This window comes from Eumetopias jubatus, unplaced genomic scaffold, assembly GCF_037043125.1.
Source record: "Eumetopias jubatus isolate StellerSeaLion01/CBP00866 unplaced genomic scaffold, mEumJub1_p1.0 scaffold_16, whole genome shotgun sequence".
Classification (NCBI taxonomy): domain Eukaryota; kingdom Metazoa; phylum Chordata; class Mammalia; order Carnivora; family Otariidae; genus Eumetopias; species Eumetopias jubatus.
The window spans coordinates 53060020-53076367 of record NW_028274822.1 but is presented as its reverse complement, the minus strand read 5'-3'; the positions used below and the strand labels follow the sequence as shown (position 1 = coordinate 53076367).

General features: G+C 41.0%; 1 protein-coding gene across 2 annotated transcripts in view; it reads left to right on the top strand.

Moving 5' to 3' along the window:
• Positions 1-16348, top strand: part of LPIN2 (lipin 2) — an 88499-nt gene that overhangs the window by 68034 nt on the left and 4117 nt on the right. For both annotated transcript variants that reach the window (XM_028092357.2, XM_028092356.2), the window contains exons 8-18: positions 3129-3228; positions 6115-6302; positions 8306-8399; positions 8798-8867; positions 10503-10592; positions 11361-11443; positions 12536-12680; positions 13632-13780; positions 14341-14427; positions 15592-15744; positions 16138-16252. In XM_028092357.2, coding sequence (XP_027948158.1) covers positions 3129-3228; positions 6115-6302; positions 8306-8399; positions 8798-8867; positions 10503-10592; positions 11361-11443; positions 12536-12680; positions 13632-13780; positions 14341-14427; positions 15592-15744; positions 16138-16252 — 1274 coding nt within the window. The remainder of the gene's footprint in view (positions 1-3128; positions 3229-6114; positions 6303-8305; positions 8400-8797; positions 8868-10502; positions 10593-11360; positions 11444-12535; positions 12681-13631; positions 13781-14340; positions 14428-15591; positions 15745-16137; positions 16253-16348) is intronic.

The following is a 16348-nucleotide window of genomic DNA, read 5'->3' as shown; positions in this document are numbered from 1 at the left end:
ACTGCACTATGGATTCCACTGGAGTAGGACTCTCACTTCCTCCTGCTCTCTTCCGACTGCTCCTTCTCAGTACACCCTCAGGAGGCGTTTATTGAAAAAGTTAATGAGCATGTTCAAATCAGTGAATGCATAAAATTAACCATTTTATTGACAAAGTATGCCAATAAAGTGGAATCCCCCCAAAATTTTATGTTCAAAAAGAAAAAATTAGAGAAAAATGTTTTCACCTGAAACATCTGGTTAATTGAGGCCAAATGAAGTCCACTTTTTTCCAATAACATGGAATATAAATAAATGTACACTAATTTTTAGTATGTGTTCTCTTCTTTCATTGATTATTGCCCTCTAAAACATAAAAAATCGGGTCCAACTCTTGGCTCCACAGCTCTGTCTCACTTTTGGAATACAAGTTTAATAAATCAGAACATTCTTACTATTTAAAAATAAAGTTTGTCCATTGACACTTTTTAGTACAGTAGGAGCCAGAACATACTGTCTGAACACTGGCCTTGGGCCCTATTTTTTTAGGGAAGTAAAACCTTACCTGAAAATTGCAAATACACCAAAGGTTAAATAATCACAAACTGAATAAATAACCACTATAGGTATGGACCTTCACAGTCACTTGGAAAGAACTTACTTAGTCAAGAGAAAGAAGTATGATTTCAGTCATACGTGGAATTTAAGAAACAAAACAGATGAACATAGGGGAAGGGAAGGAAAAATAAGACAAACAAGGAGACAAACCATTAAGAGACTCTTAACTATAGGAAACAGGGTTGCTGGAGGGGATGTGGGTGGGGAGATGGAGTAACTGGGTGGTGGACATTAAGGAGGACACTTGATGGAATGAGCACCAGGTGTTATAGGCAACTGATGAATCACTAAATTCTACCTCTGAAACTAATAATACACTATATGCTAATTAAATTGAATTTAAATTTTTTAAGAAACTTATTTAAAATAAAAGAATTTGGGGTGCCTGGGTGGCTCAGTCGTTAAGCATCTGCCTTTGGCTCAGGTCATGATCCCAGGGTCCTGGGATCGAGCCCAGCATTGGGCTCCTTGCTCTGCGGGAAGCCTGCTTCTCCCTCTCCCACTCCCCCTGCTTGTGTTCCCTCTCTCGCTGTGTCTCTCTCTGTCAAATAAATAAAATCTTTAAAAAAAAAAAAAAAATAAAAGAATTTGTCAAGGATATTTGTGGCCAAATGTGATCATCCAGCTGATGATCCAGCTTACCTTGGTACCTGCTCTTTCGTAGCTCAGCACCTTTGCAACCAAAGGCCCATAACCATGTGTTCTAAGAACTGGTAAGGAGGAAAATTCAGTTTTCAGGGTGAATGTTCTGTTTCAGTTTAGAAAATAATGACCCCTACTTCCTACCCCATGGTAATCCCTGGGGGAAATAATGACCCTCCCCCCATTCTTAGCATGTAGTATGGAACTGACCAGATAGGAACACTGAGTGGTTTCTACCATTCATTTGGCCTCATTCTTTTTCCCCCCAGCTTTTTATTATCAAGTTTTATACATATTTGCTTTCTTCTTCTCTGTCTCCACTCACAGTGTTTTATTCTAAACCATTTGAAAACAATTTGTAGGCGTTATGATATTTCACCTTTAAATACTGTAAGATACACCTTTGAAGAATAAGAACACTGCATAACCACAGGACCATTGCCATCTGGAAGAATTCATATTCATGTTTCCCCCAGTGTGCCAAGAAAAGCTTTAGCTGGGTTTTTTTTGTTTTTTTTTCCCCCCAAACCAAGATCTCATCAAGGTTCACATGTTGCATTTGGTTCTTGTGTTTAACCTTTTTTTAATTTAGAACAGCCCCGCCCACACACATACTCCCTCACTCTCCTATACCCACACCACTGCACCTCTTTCCCCCCTCTGCACCCATGATACTGACCTTTTCAAGAGCCCAGCCAATTCTCTTGTATGCTTTCTCACATTCTGGATGTATCAATAGTTTTTTTTCAAGGTGACATCCCCGTATTTCCTTAAACTGGAAGTTAGCTCTAGAACAACACTGCCCAGTAGAAATGCAATGTGAGCTGCATAGTCATTTTAAATCTTCTCACATTAAAAAAAAGGTGAAATTAAGTTTAGTAGTATATTCTGAGCTAGTAAGTCCAAACTATTATAATTTTAACATGTAATCAATATAAAAATTGAGATACTTTACATTTTTTATAGTAAGTCTTAAATCTGGTATGTGTTTTACACATTTTATACACCTCACTTCAGACTTGGACACTGGTGACTTACTGTAGTGGGCAGTACAGATCTAGAGGCTTAATTAGATTTGGGTTCAACATTGTTTATTTTTTGAGTTGAAGATTACCTCTGGGATATATTGAGTACTTTATACAGTATCTCATAGTGTCCCACTACTAGTGATTCTAAATGTGACCACTTGTTTAAGGTGTTGTCTGCCAGGTTTATCCATTGTAAAGGATTTTTGTCCTTTTGCAATCAGAAGGTAATGCTTGGTGATACTTTGGCACCATGTGACTGTCCTGTTTCTAGCAGCTCTTCCCTCACAGTTTTAGAATAATGACCTCTTTCTCAGTGCCAGTGATTTCATCAAGTTTGGTCATGCTTATTCATACTCCCAAGAAAATTTCATCATGAAGTCTAAATGATTCAGGGGCTAGGATTATTCATGTAACAGCACATGAAAGTTAGCATGTGTTTATTATGCAACTCTTACGTGTGTAACACCAAATTTCTCTTTCATTGGCATGGATGCTTGAGAACCAACACAAGGAAAAGTTTAATTGACACCTTTAAAAATAAAACACAGTTGAGATGCCTGGGTGGCTCAGTGAGTCAGGTGTCTGCCTTCTGCTCGGGTCATGGTCCCGGAGTCCTGGGATCAAGCCCTGCATCGGGCTCCCTGCTGAGCAGGGGAGTCTGCTTCTCCTTCTCCCTCTTTCTCGTGCTCTCTTTCTCTTGCTCATTCTCTCTCTCAAATAAAGAAAATCTTTAAAAATTAAATAAAATGCAGTTTGAATTGTGGTTGGTCTTACTGTGTATAAACCTTTGTTTTCTTGAAGAGTTGTAAATGAAGAATAGCTTAAGTTCTTACCTCTGATGCATTTTTCTTATAAAAATAGGGGTCCACAAGAGAAGCCAGCACCAGGGACCTGATGATATTTACCTGGATGACTTAAAGGCTCTAGAACCTGAAGTTGCAGCTCTCTATTTCCCTAAGAGGTAGTGTATTTCTTAGATGTTGAAGGGTGAATAGCTGTGAAATATAATGGCTGTTTCTAAAGCAAAACATTCTGAGAAAAAGGAGCAAGGTTATGGTGATCCTTAGCTAAGTTGGATGATTTTTTCAGATTTTGGGAAATTCAGAAATTGTGTGTTGTTTGGACTCTAGTGATTTGAAACTAATTACCTATTTTATAAAGAAATTTTCAGTATAATGAGAAGAGGTATACTAGTTAAACCCATGTAATGTATACCAATGTTTATGACTTCAGATTAGCAAATCTTACAGTCATTAATGCAAACTCCACATGCTTGGGAAAGTTCATTAGCATTATTTCATTTATTGCATGTTTTAAAGGTAATATATCTTTATTCAAAAACATTCTACAAAGAATGCCTTCACTCCTTCAGTGAGTCTGAGTTCCCAGGCTTTTTCTGAACTTGGGCTGGGCCCAGTGAGACACCATTCCAGCTGATCTGTGCACCCCACATTTTCCCTAGAGCTCTCACCATTTGTCACCCCCCCATGATTTTCCCTTTTAAATAACTATAAAACCTCAGATACAGTGTATTTGTACTGTTTTCCTAAGTTCATTTCCATCCTTAGGGAAATTCCATTGTAAGACTGTGATTACAAAAAACAATTTACTTTTTCCCCATGAAAGGTATGGTTTGAATATACTGAGCTATAGGCAGACATAATTAAGCACTTTCAAATAAGTTATTGAAAAACATATTAAGTTTTTATTTAAAATGGAAAGATGGGGGGATATGATACTTAATTTTTTTATAGATATTTTTGGAAGGTCCTTAAAACTCTTCCCTAGCTCTCTCCCCTAAAATTGTCTTAAAATATCTTCTTCACATAAAGTAATAGTTGGGTTTTTAAGGTGAAAGAACTGGAAGTGCTCCATTTTTTTTTTCATAAGGAAGTTAAAAATGTGAGCTTAGAATTACAACTTTATTTCAGATTTCACAGTGCTTATTTATTGATATTCCAAGGATTATTTCTTAGTTTCCCTTTTAAAAAATGGGGAGAGATTAATTTAATGAGAGTGAAATGCAGTGGAACTTTACTATGATGTATTATAATTTGACTGCCTAAGGTCATTGCCCATTCACCAAGTTAGCTTATTCCTTCCTGAACAAATTATTTCTTGAGACATTTCATAAATACTTAAAAGTAGTGAGACTGATGTAATGCTTATCAGCATTTGTTTTGCTAATTGTCATGATCCATGTCATCTTAAGCATCCAGTATTTGTAATTATAGCTCAGTATTAATATAGATCACACCACTCTTGTAGATTTGGCAGCATGTTAAGTCAGGTGGCATCCTCCAAGTATTTAGAAGTTAATTTGTTAGGATAACACCAGCTGCCCTGACAAAATGCAGGACCTCAGTGGCTTACCACAATAGAAGTTTATTTCTTGCTCGTATGGTATTCCAGTGCTGATGTTTGGTGCCAGGCACCTTACACCCAGGGATTCAGGAGCACAAGCTTTTCTTCCATCTTGAGGCTCCACCATTCCCTTAGAGCCTCCATAGGGAAAAGAGAAAGGCTCACACAGGAGTTTTCAGGAGCCAGGCTTGAGAAGGGCACAGCCCACCCCTTCTGTCCACATCTAAAAATTCAGTCATATGATCACTTGGCCACATCTGACTACAGGGGGACCTAGCCATGGGCCCAGGAGAAAGCAGAAACATCCCAGTCTTCTGTTTGTGTTTTACCTAGGGGTCAGCCTCACCCCCTGACGCCAACATAACAGGTTTTGCTGCTTTACATCAGCTTTGGCTTTTTCACCACTTCCAGTGAGAAGAACGTTCTGTTGATCTAATTAATCTCAATATTTTCCACTGGGTGTGCATTGCTATTAAGAAAGAAATTTCCAGAAACCTAAATTTTGTTGGTTCAGTTGCAAAACCTAATAGCTTTGGAAGCGGCTTTTTATGGCCTGTCCATACTTTGCTGCCACCTACTGCTCAAATTTGAGAGTTTTTTTCTAAAGATCATAAAACTTGACTGTAACATTAAGTATATTGGCTTTTTGAATAAAATAAAAGAATTTGAAACTTTTAGAACATTGTGACATTAAATGTCCATTCAAAGAATGTGGAGCAGTAAACAGTCATGAATAAGAAATTTGTACCATTTCCTGTTCCTTTTCATTCAGATTTATGCTCCATTACAAAGTTTCCCTCAGGATCATCTTCTAAAAACCTAGCTTCCATGCCTTTACCATCTAGAAAAATGAAAATATTGAATAACTTCATCTTTAGTCCTGAACCTCACTGGTGTAAGAAGTTTATTTCTAGTTTATTTCTCAAAATCTTTGTTTGAAGGTGGGTCTACCCTCCTGAGATTTTCTCTTGCTTAATTTCTTTGTTCTATTTTGCGAAGTAACAAATGAATTTAGAAAAACCTAGACAGCTCCGAACTATAGTAATTTTCTACAGGATGTATATAGTACCACAGCTTTTTCTAGGAAGTTAGGATCAAAGGTTTCCAAACATCAGATTTTTCTTAATTACTCCGTCATTTTCATCATGGAAATGTAAATAAATGGTTATAAGTCTTTTACTCCTTTAATTAAAATCAGAAAGGCTGTAGTTGAAAAGATTGTTTTACTGGGAATGACTGTAGTGATTTTTGTGACATATTTACTGTATTCACAGTTAATTCCTCAGCAGTGCTGTTAGGTTATTTTTAATGTCATTTATGATATGATTCTAAACTCTACCCTAAGGTGTGTCTGTGGGTCAGTCTGATCCTTTTTTAAGGGGATATATTATTTGGTTCAAGCCCCCAGAGAACCATGTAGTAAGCTAGGGATATAAGAAGTTGCAATAAGGCAAATCCTTTTCTCCTCGTCCGCTGCCCACAGTGAATCGGACCCTGGCTCCCGGCAGTGGCCTGAGTGTGACACGCTCTCTGGCTCCCAGTCCCCACAGTCCGTGGGAAGTGCGGCTGCAGATAGCGGCACCGAGTGCCTCTCAGATTCTGCCATGGACTTGCCCGATGTCACCCTCTCCCTTTGTGGGGGTCTCAGTGAGAACGGAGAAATTTCCAAAGGTATGTCGAGCAATTATGCCTTGTCTTCACTGGAGAAAGCAGCCTGATCATCTGCTGGATATTAAATTCTTTAATGACCTTGTGCAGGTAACAGATAACTCCCTTTAATATCAGACCTTTAGCCCCTCATTTTTAGGTACCTCGTAGGGGTTGACCTTACAAATAAATGGCTTGGGTAAGTTGAGAATGCCTTGCAGGCACTCATTTCACTTGAAGAGGGAGCATTTTCAGGCTGCCCTGTTGGCAGAGCGGTCAGGATCAGCTCACGCTGTGTCCATTTTCTCATCTGTGAAGTTGAAATGTGTGTGGGCTGGGGCCCACTTGCCCTTCTGGAAAGTGCTGGGCCTGAGACATGAGAGTAGGGCCTGAAGTTATGGAAAATTAATTGTCCATTGAGGAAATAGTCCTTCTAGTAAGAAGAAGAAGGGGTTACTTTCTGTCTCAGTCTTGAGACTTGGCCCCGGAAAGTACTGTTGCTCCAGAGAAAGGAAGGTTCTTTAGCGGAGCCAATTCAGATGACTCGGGTAGGTCAAGCAGTCGTGTGTGTCTTTCCCGAGTTCTTTGGCCTTTCTGGCTTTGCCTTCCTTTGTAACCTAAATTCTTCTTCATATTTTCTCAGTTTGGCTGGTGGCCCCTGATTGATTTTCCTCTAAGGAAAGATTTTCTTTCCACAACTTCTCTCCCCCTCAGAGCAGCTGAAGTCCTGTGTTTGGCAGACTGGGTTCCCTGAGTGTTACAATTGTGCTTTGCTGAATCTTTCTCTTTTTAAAGGTCACAGGGCGGGGGGGCCTGGGTGGCTCAGTCAGTTAAGCGTCTGCCTTTGGCTCAGGTCATGATCCCAGGGTGCTAGGATCGAGCCCTGCATCGGGCTCCCCGCTCTGTGGGAAGCCTGCTTCTCCCTCTCCCACTCCCTCTGCTTGTGTTCCCTCTCTCGCTGTGTGTCTCTCTGTCAAATAAATAAAATCTTTAAAAAAAATTAAGGTCACAGGGCACTCATTATGCCTCTTCTCCATCTCTTAATTCTATTTATTATTTGCAAGAAATCAAGAGTCCGTTATGGCCAATAGCTCTTAATCCTCATTAAGCCTTCATTTTAAAAATTATAGGTGGGGGGTGGAATGGAAAATACACAGTTACATAAACCATAAAATTTACACTTAAAAAATCTGGGTAACTTAGATAGAATTTGTTTTTGGAGGAGGCAGAAATGGCAAGTAAAAGTAATTAATATACACATCACCAGGAGAAATAATCCTGGTGAGAAAATTCTGTTAGCCTAGATCTACTAGAGTGCCAGTTTAGGAACAGAGCACACAGATTCATGCAGAATCCTCATTCATTTCTCCAGAACTTTGGGATTCATTTCTTGACAGACCCTAAACTAAATTCTGATGTGTGTCTTTTAGGTTTTTTTTCCTCCAAGCAATTGTAAAATGTTTTGTTTTTCTAATGTAGCATGCACTTAGAGCCTTTTTTTTTTTAAATTTTTTATTATGTTACTCTGTAGCATGCACTTAAAGATGTAAGATCCCCATGAATATTCCCTAGTTACACCGTTGCCTGCCGGTAAAGTGTGTCTGTTAAGAATGAACCTGCAGTGTTTGTTCTCGAGTGTGTACGCACACGTGTGTCTTGTGTCTTCCTCTCTCTCTCCCCCCGCCCGGCCACATCTGTAATCTATTTTCCTGAAAGTCTCTGGCATATTCCTCTTGTGTTTCTTTTGTTGTGGTGGTGGTTTTGTGGGGTTTTTTTGTGGCTTTTTGTTTTTTTTTTTAACTGCGGGAGGAGTGGTGGAAGAGGGGAAGACTAGAAAAAGGAGAAGTGTTCTTTCTTGTCCTGGATAAAAAAAATGTGTCTGATATTTTGCTTTTGATGAATGTAAAAAGGGTTTTTTTTAAAGGACTCATTTTATCCTGTGGTTCCTTCAACATAGAGTTGTGATAATCTCATTTAGGAATTTATGTAATCTCTAACCAAAGGATCATTATTATTTTACATTGCAGAAAAATTCATGGAGCATATCATTACTTATCATGAATTTGCAGAAAACCCTGGGCTTATAGACAATCCTAACCTTGTAATACGGATATATAACCGGTAAATACTCCTGCTTTTGTAATTGTTGAATACTCTTGCAGAGTTTTTTTCAGAGTGCTCTTTTTAACTTAGTTTTCTTGCCATAAAATGTGCCATCTCCTATAAATGGACTAGTGACTTTGAAGTGAAAGAGAAGCCTCAGCCTTGTTTTTCAATGAAGCATTGAAATATAGCTTAGATATTTTACTGCATCTCTGCTCAGAGAAGTTTGGTTCGAAGCAAAGGTCATTCATGTGACAAAAAATTTGGTTGATCATCTTGTCACTGAAAAGAATAAGGAATTTTACGTTGTTCCTACGCCAATCCTCTTTTCTCTCTCCCTCCCTCTCTTCCCCTTTCTTTTCTCTCTCACTCTCTTCTTCTCTGTGTAATGGTTTTGCACAATTTTTATTCCACAGTTACTATAACTGGGCTTTGGCTGCTCCCATGATCCTTAGCTTGCAAGTATTCCAGAAGAGTCTGCCAAAGGTGAGATGATCCACCATTTCGTTTCCTTTTTAAAACTATCTATAGCATAAGATATTAAAATTAACAAGTCAGGAAATGACAGATGTTGGCGGGGATGTGGAGAAAGGGAAACCCTCCTACACTGTTGGTGGGAATGCATGCTGGTGCAGCCACTCAGGAAAACAGTATGGCGGTTCCTCAAACAGTTGAAAATAGAGCTACCATACGATCCAGCAATTGCACTACTGGGTATTTACCCCAAAGATACAAATGTAGGGATCCAAAGGGGTACGTGCACCCCAAGGTTTATAGCAGCAATGTCCACAGTAGCCAAACTGTGGAAAGAGCCAAGATGTCCATCGACAGATGAATGGATAAAGAAGATGTGGTGTATATACACAATGGAATATTATGCAGCCATCAAAAGGAATGAGATCTTGCCATCTACAACGACGTGGATGGAACTGGAGGGTGTTATGCTGAGTGAAATTAAGTCAATCAGAGAAAGAATTCTTAATCTCAGGAAACAAACTGAGGGTTGCTGGAGTGGTGGGGGGTGGGAGGGATGGGGTGGCTGGGTGATAGACATTGGGGAGGGTATGTGCTATGGTGAGCGCTGTGAATTGTGCAAGACTGTTGAATCACGGATCTGTACTTCTGAAACAAATAATGCAGCATATGTTAAGAAAAAGAAGATAGCAGGAGGGGAAGAATGAAGCGGAGTAAGTCAGAGGGGGAGACGAACCATGAGAGACGATAGACTCTGAAAAACAAACTGAGGGTTCTAGAGGGGAGGAGGGTAGGGGGATGGGTTAGCCTGGTGATGGGTATTAAAGAGGGCGCATTCTGCATGGAGCACTGGGTGTTATGCACAAACAATGAATCATGGAACACTACATCAAAAACTAATGATGTAATATATGGTGATTAACATAACGATAAAAAAATTTAAAAAAACTATAGCATAAGATATTTAGAAACATCCATATGTGCATATTTTTAAACTGGGTACTATTCAGAGTTTTGTTTAAAATTAATATTAGAGAAGATCTAAAGAGTTCTTTGTGCCCACTCAAATTATCTTATGCCCAAAATCTAGGAAATTTGCTGGGCTGCCATATCTTTGTCATTTTTCTTAGATTATTTATACTGGTTTCTGACTGGGTGTTATTGTTGGCTAAATACAGAATGAATGAAAAAAATTACTCATTAATATGGAAAGAAGCAGCAAGAAGGTGATGTGGCCACCAGAAGTGTGACATCAGTGTGATTGGGTTACATTGTGGCTAATAAGTCTGTGGTGTAAAACCTGAAAGTTCTAAATCTATCAGCCTAGCTGGTCTTAAGAACATGTTTTCCCAGGGTAAAGAAATGAGAACAGCCCACCTGGCGGCCCCCCCCCCCCCCCCGCCACTGTCTGCTCCTCTATAGCCAGACCACCCAGTCTCCTACCACAGACCCGCCACGAAGCTATACCATCACAAAAGAGGACTGCCTGCCTTTCGGAGGTGTTACAGACTCTAGAGGACTTGGGGAGGTGTGGAGAATGTTGCTCACATTCCATGATAAGGCACCATCCTACAGGCTGTTGGTAGAAAGTAGTTGGGTCTTTGTGACAGAGAGATGGCTAGACTGACCCAAGTTGATCATTTCCAGGCCACAGTCGAGTCCTGGGTCAAAGATAAAATGCCAAAGAAGTCTGGTCGCTGGTGGTTTTGGCGTAAGAGAGAAAGCATGACGAAACAGGTAACAGACCTGGAGGAGGTAATTTGTTCCATGGGCTGAAAAGAAGTGACTCTTTGATTTATTCAAAAAACCTTTTTGCCAAGCACAAGTCAGTCAGTTTGGACTATATAATACTCTGTTACAATAGTGAGCGTCCCCATTTTTGAACAGTTAGATGTGGAGGTACCATGCTAGATGCTTTATTTCACCCTCACCTTCACTGCAGCCCGACAGTAGAGATGTCTGAGCTCCCACTTTACAGGCAAAGAAACTGGGGCACAGAGAGGTGAAGTCGCTTCACCCAGTGCACACAACTGGAGAGGGATGGAGCTAGGGTTTGGCCATGAGTCCAGCTCCAAAGCCTGTTGTGTTTCAGCTTTGCTCACTACATTACCTTCCAGACAGAAGCAAGAGCTTGTTCTCCTCCCAAGGAGGAGATGGTGGTAGCAGTGGCATCAGTAACTTGCATTCTGTAGTACTGGTGTCCCTGGCACAGACTAATGAGTGTGGGCCTGTCGAATTCTATTCCGTGACTTGAAGTAGTGCCCTTTTAAAAATTTTCACTTGGGGCTTTCTGTAGTGCAGCTTCTTGCATAGGAGCATGTGACTTCTGTCTCAGATTTTTGTCCTTTGGCTCAAAGTAGAGAAAGTCTGTTTCTTAAGCATTTTTAAGTTGTGGATTCAGAAAATCATTTTGCTCATTCCTAGAGAGAGCTGCTGAAACATTTTTACCTGTCAGTCGCTGGGAGGGAAAAATTGCACATTGCCGTTATTATCTTGTTGTTTTAGCTGCCAGAGGCCAAGGAAGGGAAATCTGACGTGCCACCGACCAGTGACCTGGCATCGAGCGCAAAGGAGCCAGCCAGTGGCAGGTGGGGCGCCCTTTCTTATCCTCTGGGCTCACAGCACTTGGGCTATTTAGCCATTGTATTCAAATTGATTTTGACAGTTTTGTTTAATTTCTAGTCAGAAATGTCTTTCTCTTATGGACAACCATGACAGTAAGTGGCTTGTTGGTGCATAACTTCTGCTTTTCTAAAAAAGATAATCAGAGGAGTAAATATACCCATCACTGCTTTTTAAATGTCTTGCTCCCATCCTGGAGCCATGGAATCAGATGCCTGTGAAATGGAGGCCTCTGGGAAGGGATCTTGAGGAGCCTTAAGATGTGCTGTCCCTGGCCCCTGCTCCCTGGCTTCCTGTCAGGCGCAAAAGGGAGATGCAGAAGAGTTTAAAGATGCGCCTCGTGGCTCAGTTAGTAGAGCACACAAGTCTCAATCTCAGGGTCATGAGTTCCAGCCCCCGCACCCCACTGTTGGATATACAGATTGCTTAAAATTAAATTTTTTTAAAAATTCCAAAATTGGTGTGGGTCCGTTTCATTTCTTAGAAGAAGTAGCACCCCTCTGGATATTTGGTTTGGCTGGCCCTGAAAGAAGGTGCTACCATGCACCCTGTTCTCGTTCCTGCTGTACTTCCCCAACCAGATTCTTTCCTTTCCCACTCCAGCTCTTTAATTCAGTAGTTGGTCTAAGCCTGAGCATTCATTTTCTTGCTCTTTGCAGTAGTTGGTCTAAGCCTGAGCATTCATTTTCTTGCTCTTTGCCCTCTTTTGTTAAACGGGTTAAATCTTTCTTACTCTTAAAATCTGTGTAAGCAATTACATTTTCTGCAGTTTGCATCTTTTGAAACGTCCGTATCTTTTCAGCAAGAGTCAGTAGACCTAGTAGCATTCACCAGTCATAGCAGAAAATAATTAGTCATGGCCAGACTGTCACTGCTGGCTAGTCATGAGAGCGAGGAGGAGGGGGGCCTTCTCACTTCATGATAGGAATACTCAGGAAACAGAGGAAACAACTTTTCCAATCCCTAGAATGGCTTTAGGATCTCTTCTTGATCCTAAATGAAAAGCTCTTAGTAAAATGCCCTGCTGCCTTTTGAGTAACTGGATTGCTGTTGAATAGGCCGACTGAGGATGACTCATCGAGTGATGAGGGGTCACAGGAGCTCGAAGAGTCCATCAAAGTGGACCCTGTTCCCACAGAGCCCCCAAGCCATGGCGGCACAACCTCATATAAGAAGTCTCTTCGACTCTCTTCAGACCAGATTGTGAGTCGTGTGTGATCCGTGTGGATCCAGTCAACTTATTTTAGTAACTGTTTAATTATCCATGCTTCCTCTTCTGTCCACACTATCCTAAGCCCTGCACGCGGGACCCAGTGTGTGCTCATGTAAACACTCACCCACAGTAGGACAGCGTCTCCCTCCCTGGGGATCACCTGGGGAACCTGGGACGTGGACCCCAGACCTCCCACATCAATTTCTAGGAATGGGCCAAGAGAGACGTATTTTTAACCTGTTTCCCAGATGAATCTTGCCCAGCCAGCCCATCACTGGGCCATACACTGTCTCTTAGGAGCCACAGAGAAATTACCTTTTCTTATTTAGGTGCAGTTTCCTCTTTCCTGTTTGTTTCCCACTCCTTTTCCCCTGTTTTCAGTTTGAAATGGTCTTGCTGTGCCCTAGGTTATGGAGGAAGAGCAGAAACGTTTGGTTTCTTGGGGGAATCAGAAAAATCTCTTAGAATTCCAGAACATCATTCAGGCAGTGGCTCCCTCAGCTTCTTGTGAGCAAGCTCTGCATGCAGTGCTGGGCTGGGTGCATGCCAGCGCAACAGAAACCATCCTGCCTTGAGCTGAGGCCCTGAAACACTGGTGGTGGTTTTGTAAATATTCAGACTCCGTTGTAAACTCATTCTTCAGCTGATTTTTTTTGCTTTTTATTATTACAGTAATCATATTTATGTATTTCTTTCCTTATACATCTCCCTACGTGCGCGCGCACGCGCGCACACACACAGACACTATACATTTACTCACACACTCATATATTTTAGAGATTAGGATCCTTTTTCACTTAACGTTATATCTTAGCAATCTCTCAATGACTACATATTATTGGAAACTGACTCTTAATTTTGCATGTAATTCCATCAGAGTGATATACCATTATTTTCAAAATTATCCCTCTATGATTTTCTTCTTTTACTTTTTATAAAAGGCAAAACTGAAGCTCCAAGATGGCCCAAATGATGTTGTGTTTAGTATTACAACCCAGTATCAAGGTACCTGCCGCTGTGCAGGAACCATTTACTTGTGGAACTGGAATGACAAGGTCATCATTTCTGATATTGATGGAACAATAACCAAGTAAGCATGGACCCATGATGGGCAGCAGCGGGCAAGATGCAGGCCACTCTGCAATGGGGGGTGGGATCGGGGGGTCCCTCCTTGGCCACCATCAGGAAGTTTTTAAAACTCTCTGCACTGAGACTTGTATGCTAAGGTCACACGTGGTCACACATAGATAGGATCATTCTGTGGATGGAGAAGATGGGTGGAGGCATACAAATTAACATTGAAGATAACTTTTGGAAAGCTTTAGTTATTTGGTCTCCAAGTTGTGGCATTAAAATTTTAAAAAGTAAGGTGTTGCGATTAGGGAGGAAAAAAGAGGATGTGTGGTTGTAAATTATCTCTGAAAATGAACATCTGGCTTCTACTTTTAGAAGTTCCTCGGTGGGTGGGTGGGTGTGCAGAGAGGATTGCCTCACTGTTGCACAAGCCATGACAAAGTTGCCCTTGTAGATTAGATTGTCCCCCAACCCTGCCTCTACCCGATGGTTTTTAGCAGCTGATATTTAAATAGGAAAACACTTGGCTTTGTGTGCTTTGTTCCCTGTTACCATTTCCTCTTTCTATCCTTTCAGGTCTGATGCTTTAGGGCAGATTCTTCCACAGTTGGGTAAAGACTGGACTCATCAGGGTATAGCAAAGCTCTACCATTCCATCAACGAGTAGGTATCCCGGCCCACTTGCCCATGTGCTCGAGTAGCCTCACACAAAGAAGAGCATCAGCCACCATTTGTGGAACATGAGCTGTGTGCTAGTCATTGCGTTACGTGTCTCAGTCATCTCCTCCCTGCTGCACAGTGCTCAGAGTTGTAGGCGCTACCTGTATCTATAGTTCTGGCTATCCTGAGGGGGTGGTGCTTTGCTTTATTTTAACCAGGAGAGCCAATTTTCATTTTTGGTTTATTGGGTTTTTTTTAATCTGATTTCACTGAGTAGGTAATACATGCATGCATGGGGGAAGTATTTCACCCATGTGGTCCTCTCTTTTGGGGCAACAGAGAAAACAGCTATCTGGCCTTTGTGGACCATAATGTGTATGAGTTAAAATTGATTTGAAGACTCAGTATCTTAAGCATTAGTTGAGAATGCCATAATAGGAAAATTTTATGTCTGTTACCCAGGTGTGATTTTGCTCCTTGTCTTAGAGTGGTTTGCATTCTATAAATTGTCTTTATAAATAAGATCCTTTGCATCTTTCCTTTATGGCAGATAATTTAAAGATAGTCCAAGATTTTTGTTCTGTAATCTGACTTTCCTGGACTAGATGCTGAAGATATATCAATACTTGTAAATTTAGCAAATGCCTTGTTGCATATATCTCTATTTTTCTCCATGGTGTTTTCCATGGAAAATTGAGATCCTTATAATCCTAACTGCTGTTCTTACTAAATTCAGGAATTTGATTTTCACAATGAATGAAAGGAACTGTATTTGAATTTTTTTTTTATTTTATTATGTTACGTTAGTCACCATACAATACATCATGATGTATTTGAATCTTTTAGAAGAACAGTGCTGCTTTGGGGCACCTGTATGGTTCATTCAGTTAAGCATCTGCCTTCGGCTCCGGTCATGATCCCGGGGTCCTGGGATAGAGCCCCGCATCAGGTTTCCTGCTCAGCGGGAAGCCTGCTTCTCCCTCTCGCTCTGCCCCTCCGCCTGCTTGTGCGTGCAGACGCTCTCTCTCTCTCTCTCTCTCTCTCTAAGTAAATAAGTAAATAAAATCTTTAAAAAAATAAAATGAAATGTCAAAAAAAAAATAGTGCTTTTTTTTTTTTTAAACTTTGGCCAAGGAATGTTTTTAAATAGGACATGTTCTCTTTCAGGAACGGCTACAAGTTTCTGTACTGCTCCGCTCGTGCCATCGGCATGGCTGACATGACCCGTGGCTACCTGCACTGGGTCAATGACAAGGGCACAATCTTACCTCGGGGCCCTCTGATGTTGTCCCCCAGCAGCTTGTTCTCTGCCTTCCACAGGTACCTCTCCTGTGCACACTTGCGTGCCCACTCACACTGGGGGAAGGGGTCTGAATGGTGGGGAGGTTGGAAGTCAAACTCATTGTAAGGATTTGTATGTGATTCCAAGCTTCTGCATCTCTTGGTTCTTGGGCTCCCACAGAGCATTTTAACTCTGAACTCACCCAGTCTGTGTCAGACATCCAAAAAAGTCAAGCTGTCAAGTTTACTCCTTCCCTAGACCCCTCACTCAGAATCTTAGTCTTTCTTGACTGGCACAGAAGGGGAAAGAGAGATACCAGTTATAAAAGATTTTCAGAAATGATTGTGAGCACTAAAGTCTTTTCAGGACCACACACCAGGGAAAATTACCATTTCTAATTTGGTCATTGTATTTGTATTTTTTTTGCCCAGGGAAGTGATAGAAAAGAAGCCAGAGAAATTCAAAATTGAGTGTTTAAATGATATCAAGAATCTGTTTGCCCCATCTAAGCAGCCCTTCTATGCTGCCTTTGGAAACCGTCCAAATGTAAGTGTCTCCTCTGGGCTAACACATTGAGATGTGGTGGGTAAAATTCAGAGGAGAGTATTTTTTAGGGTACAGCCACATCATGATTCTCAAACC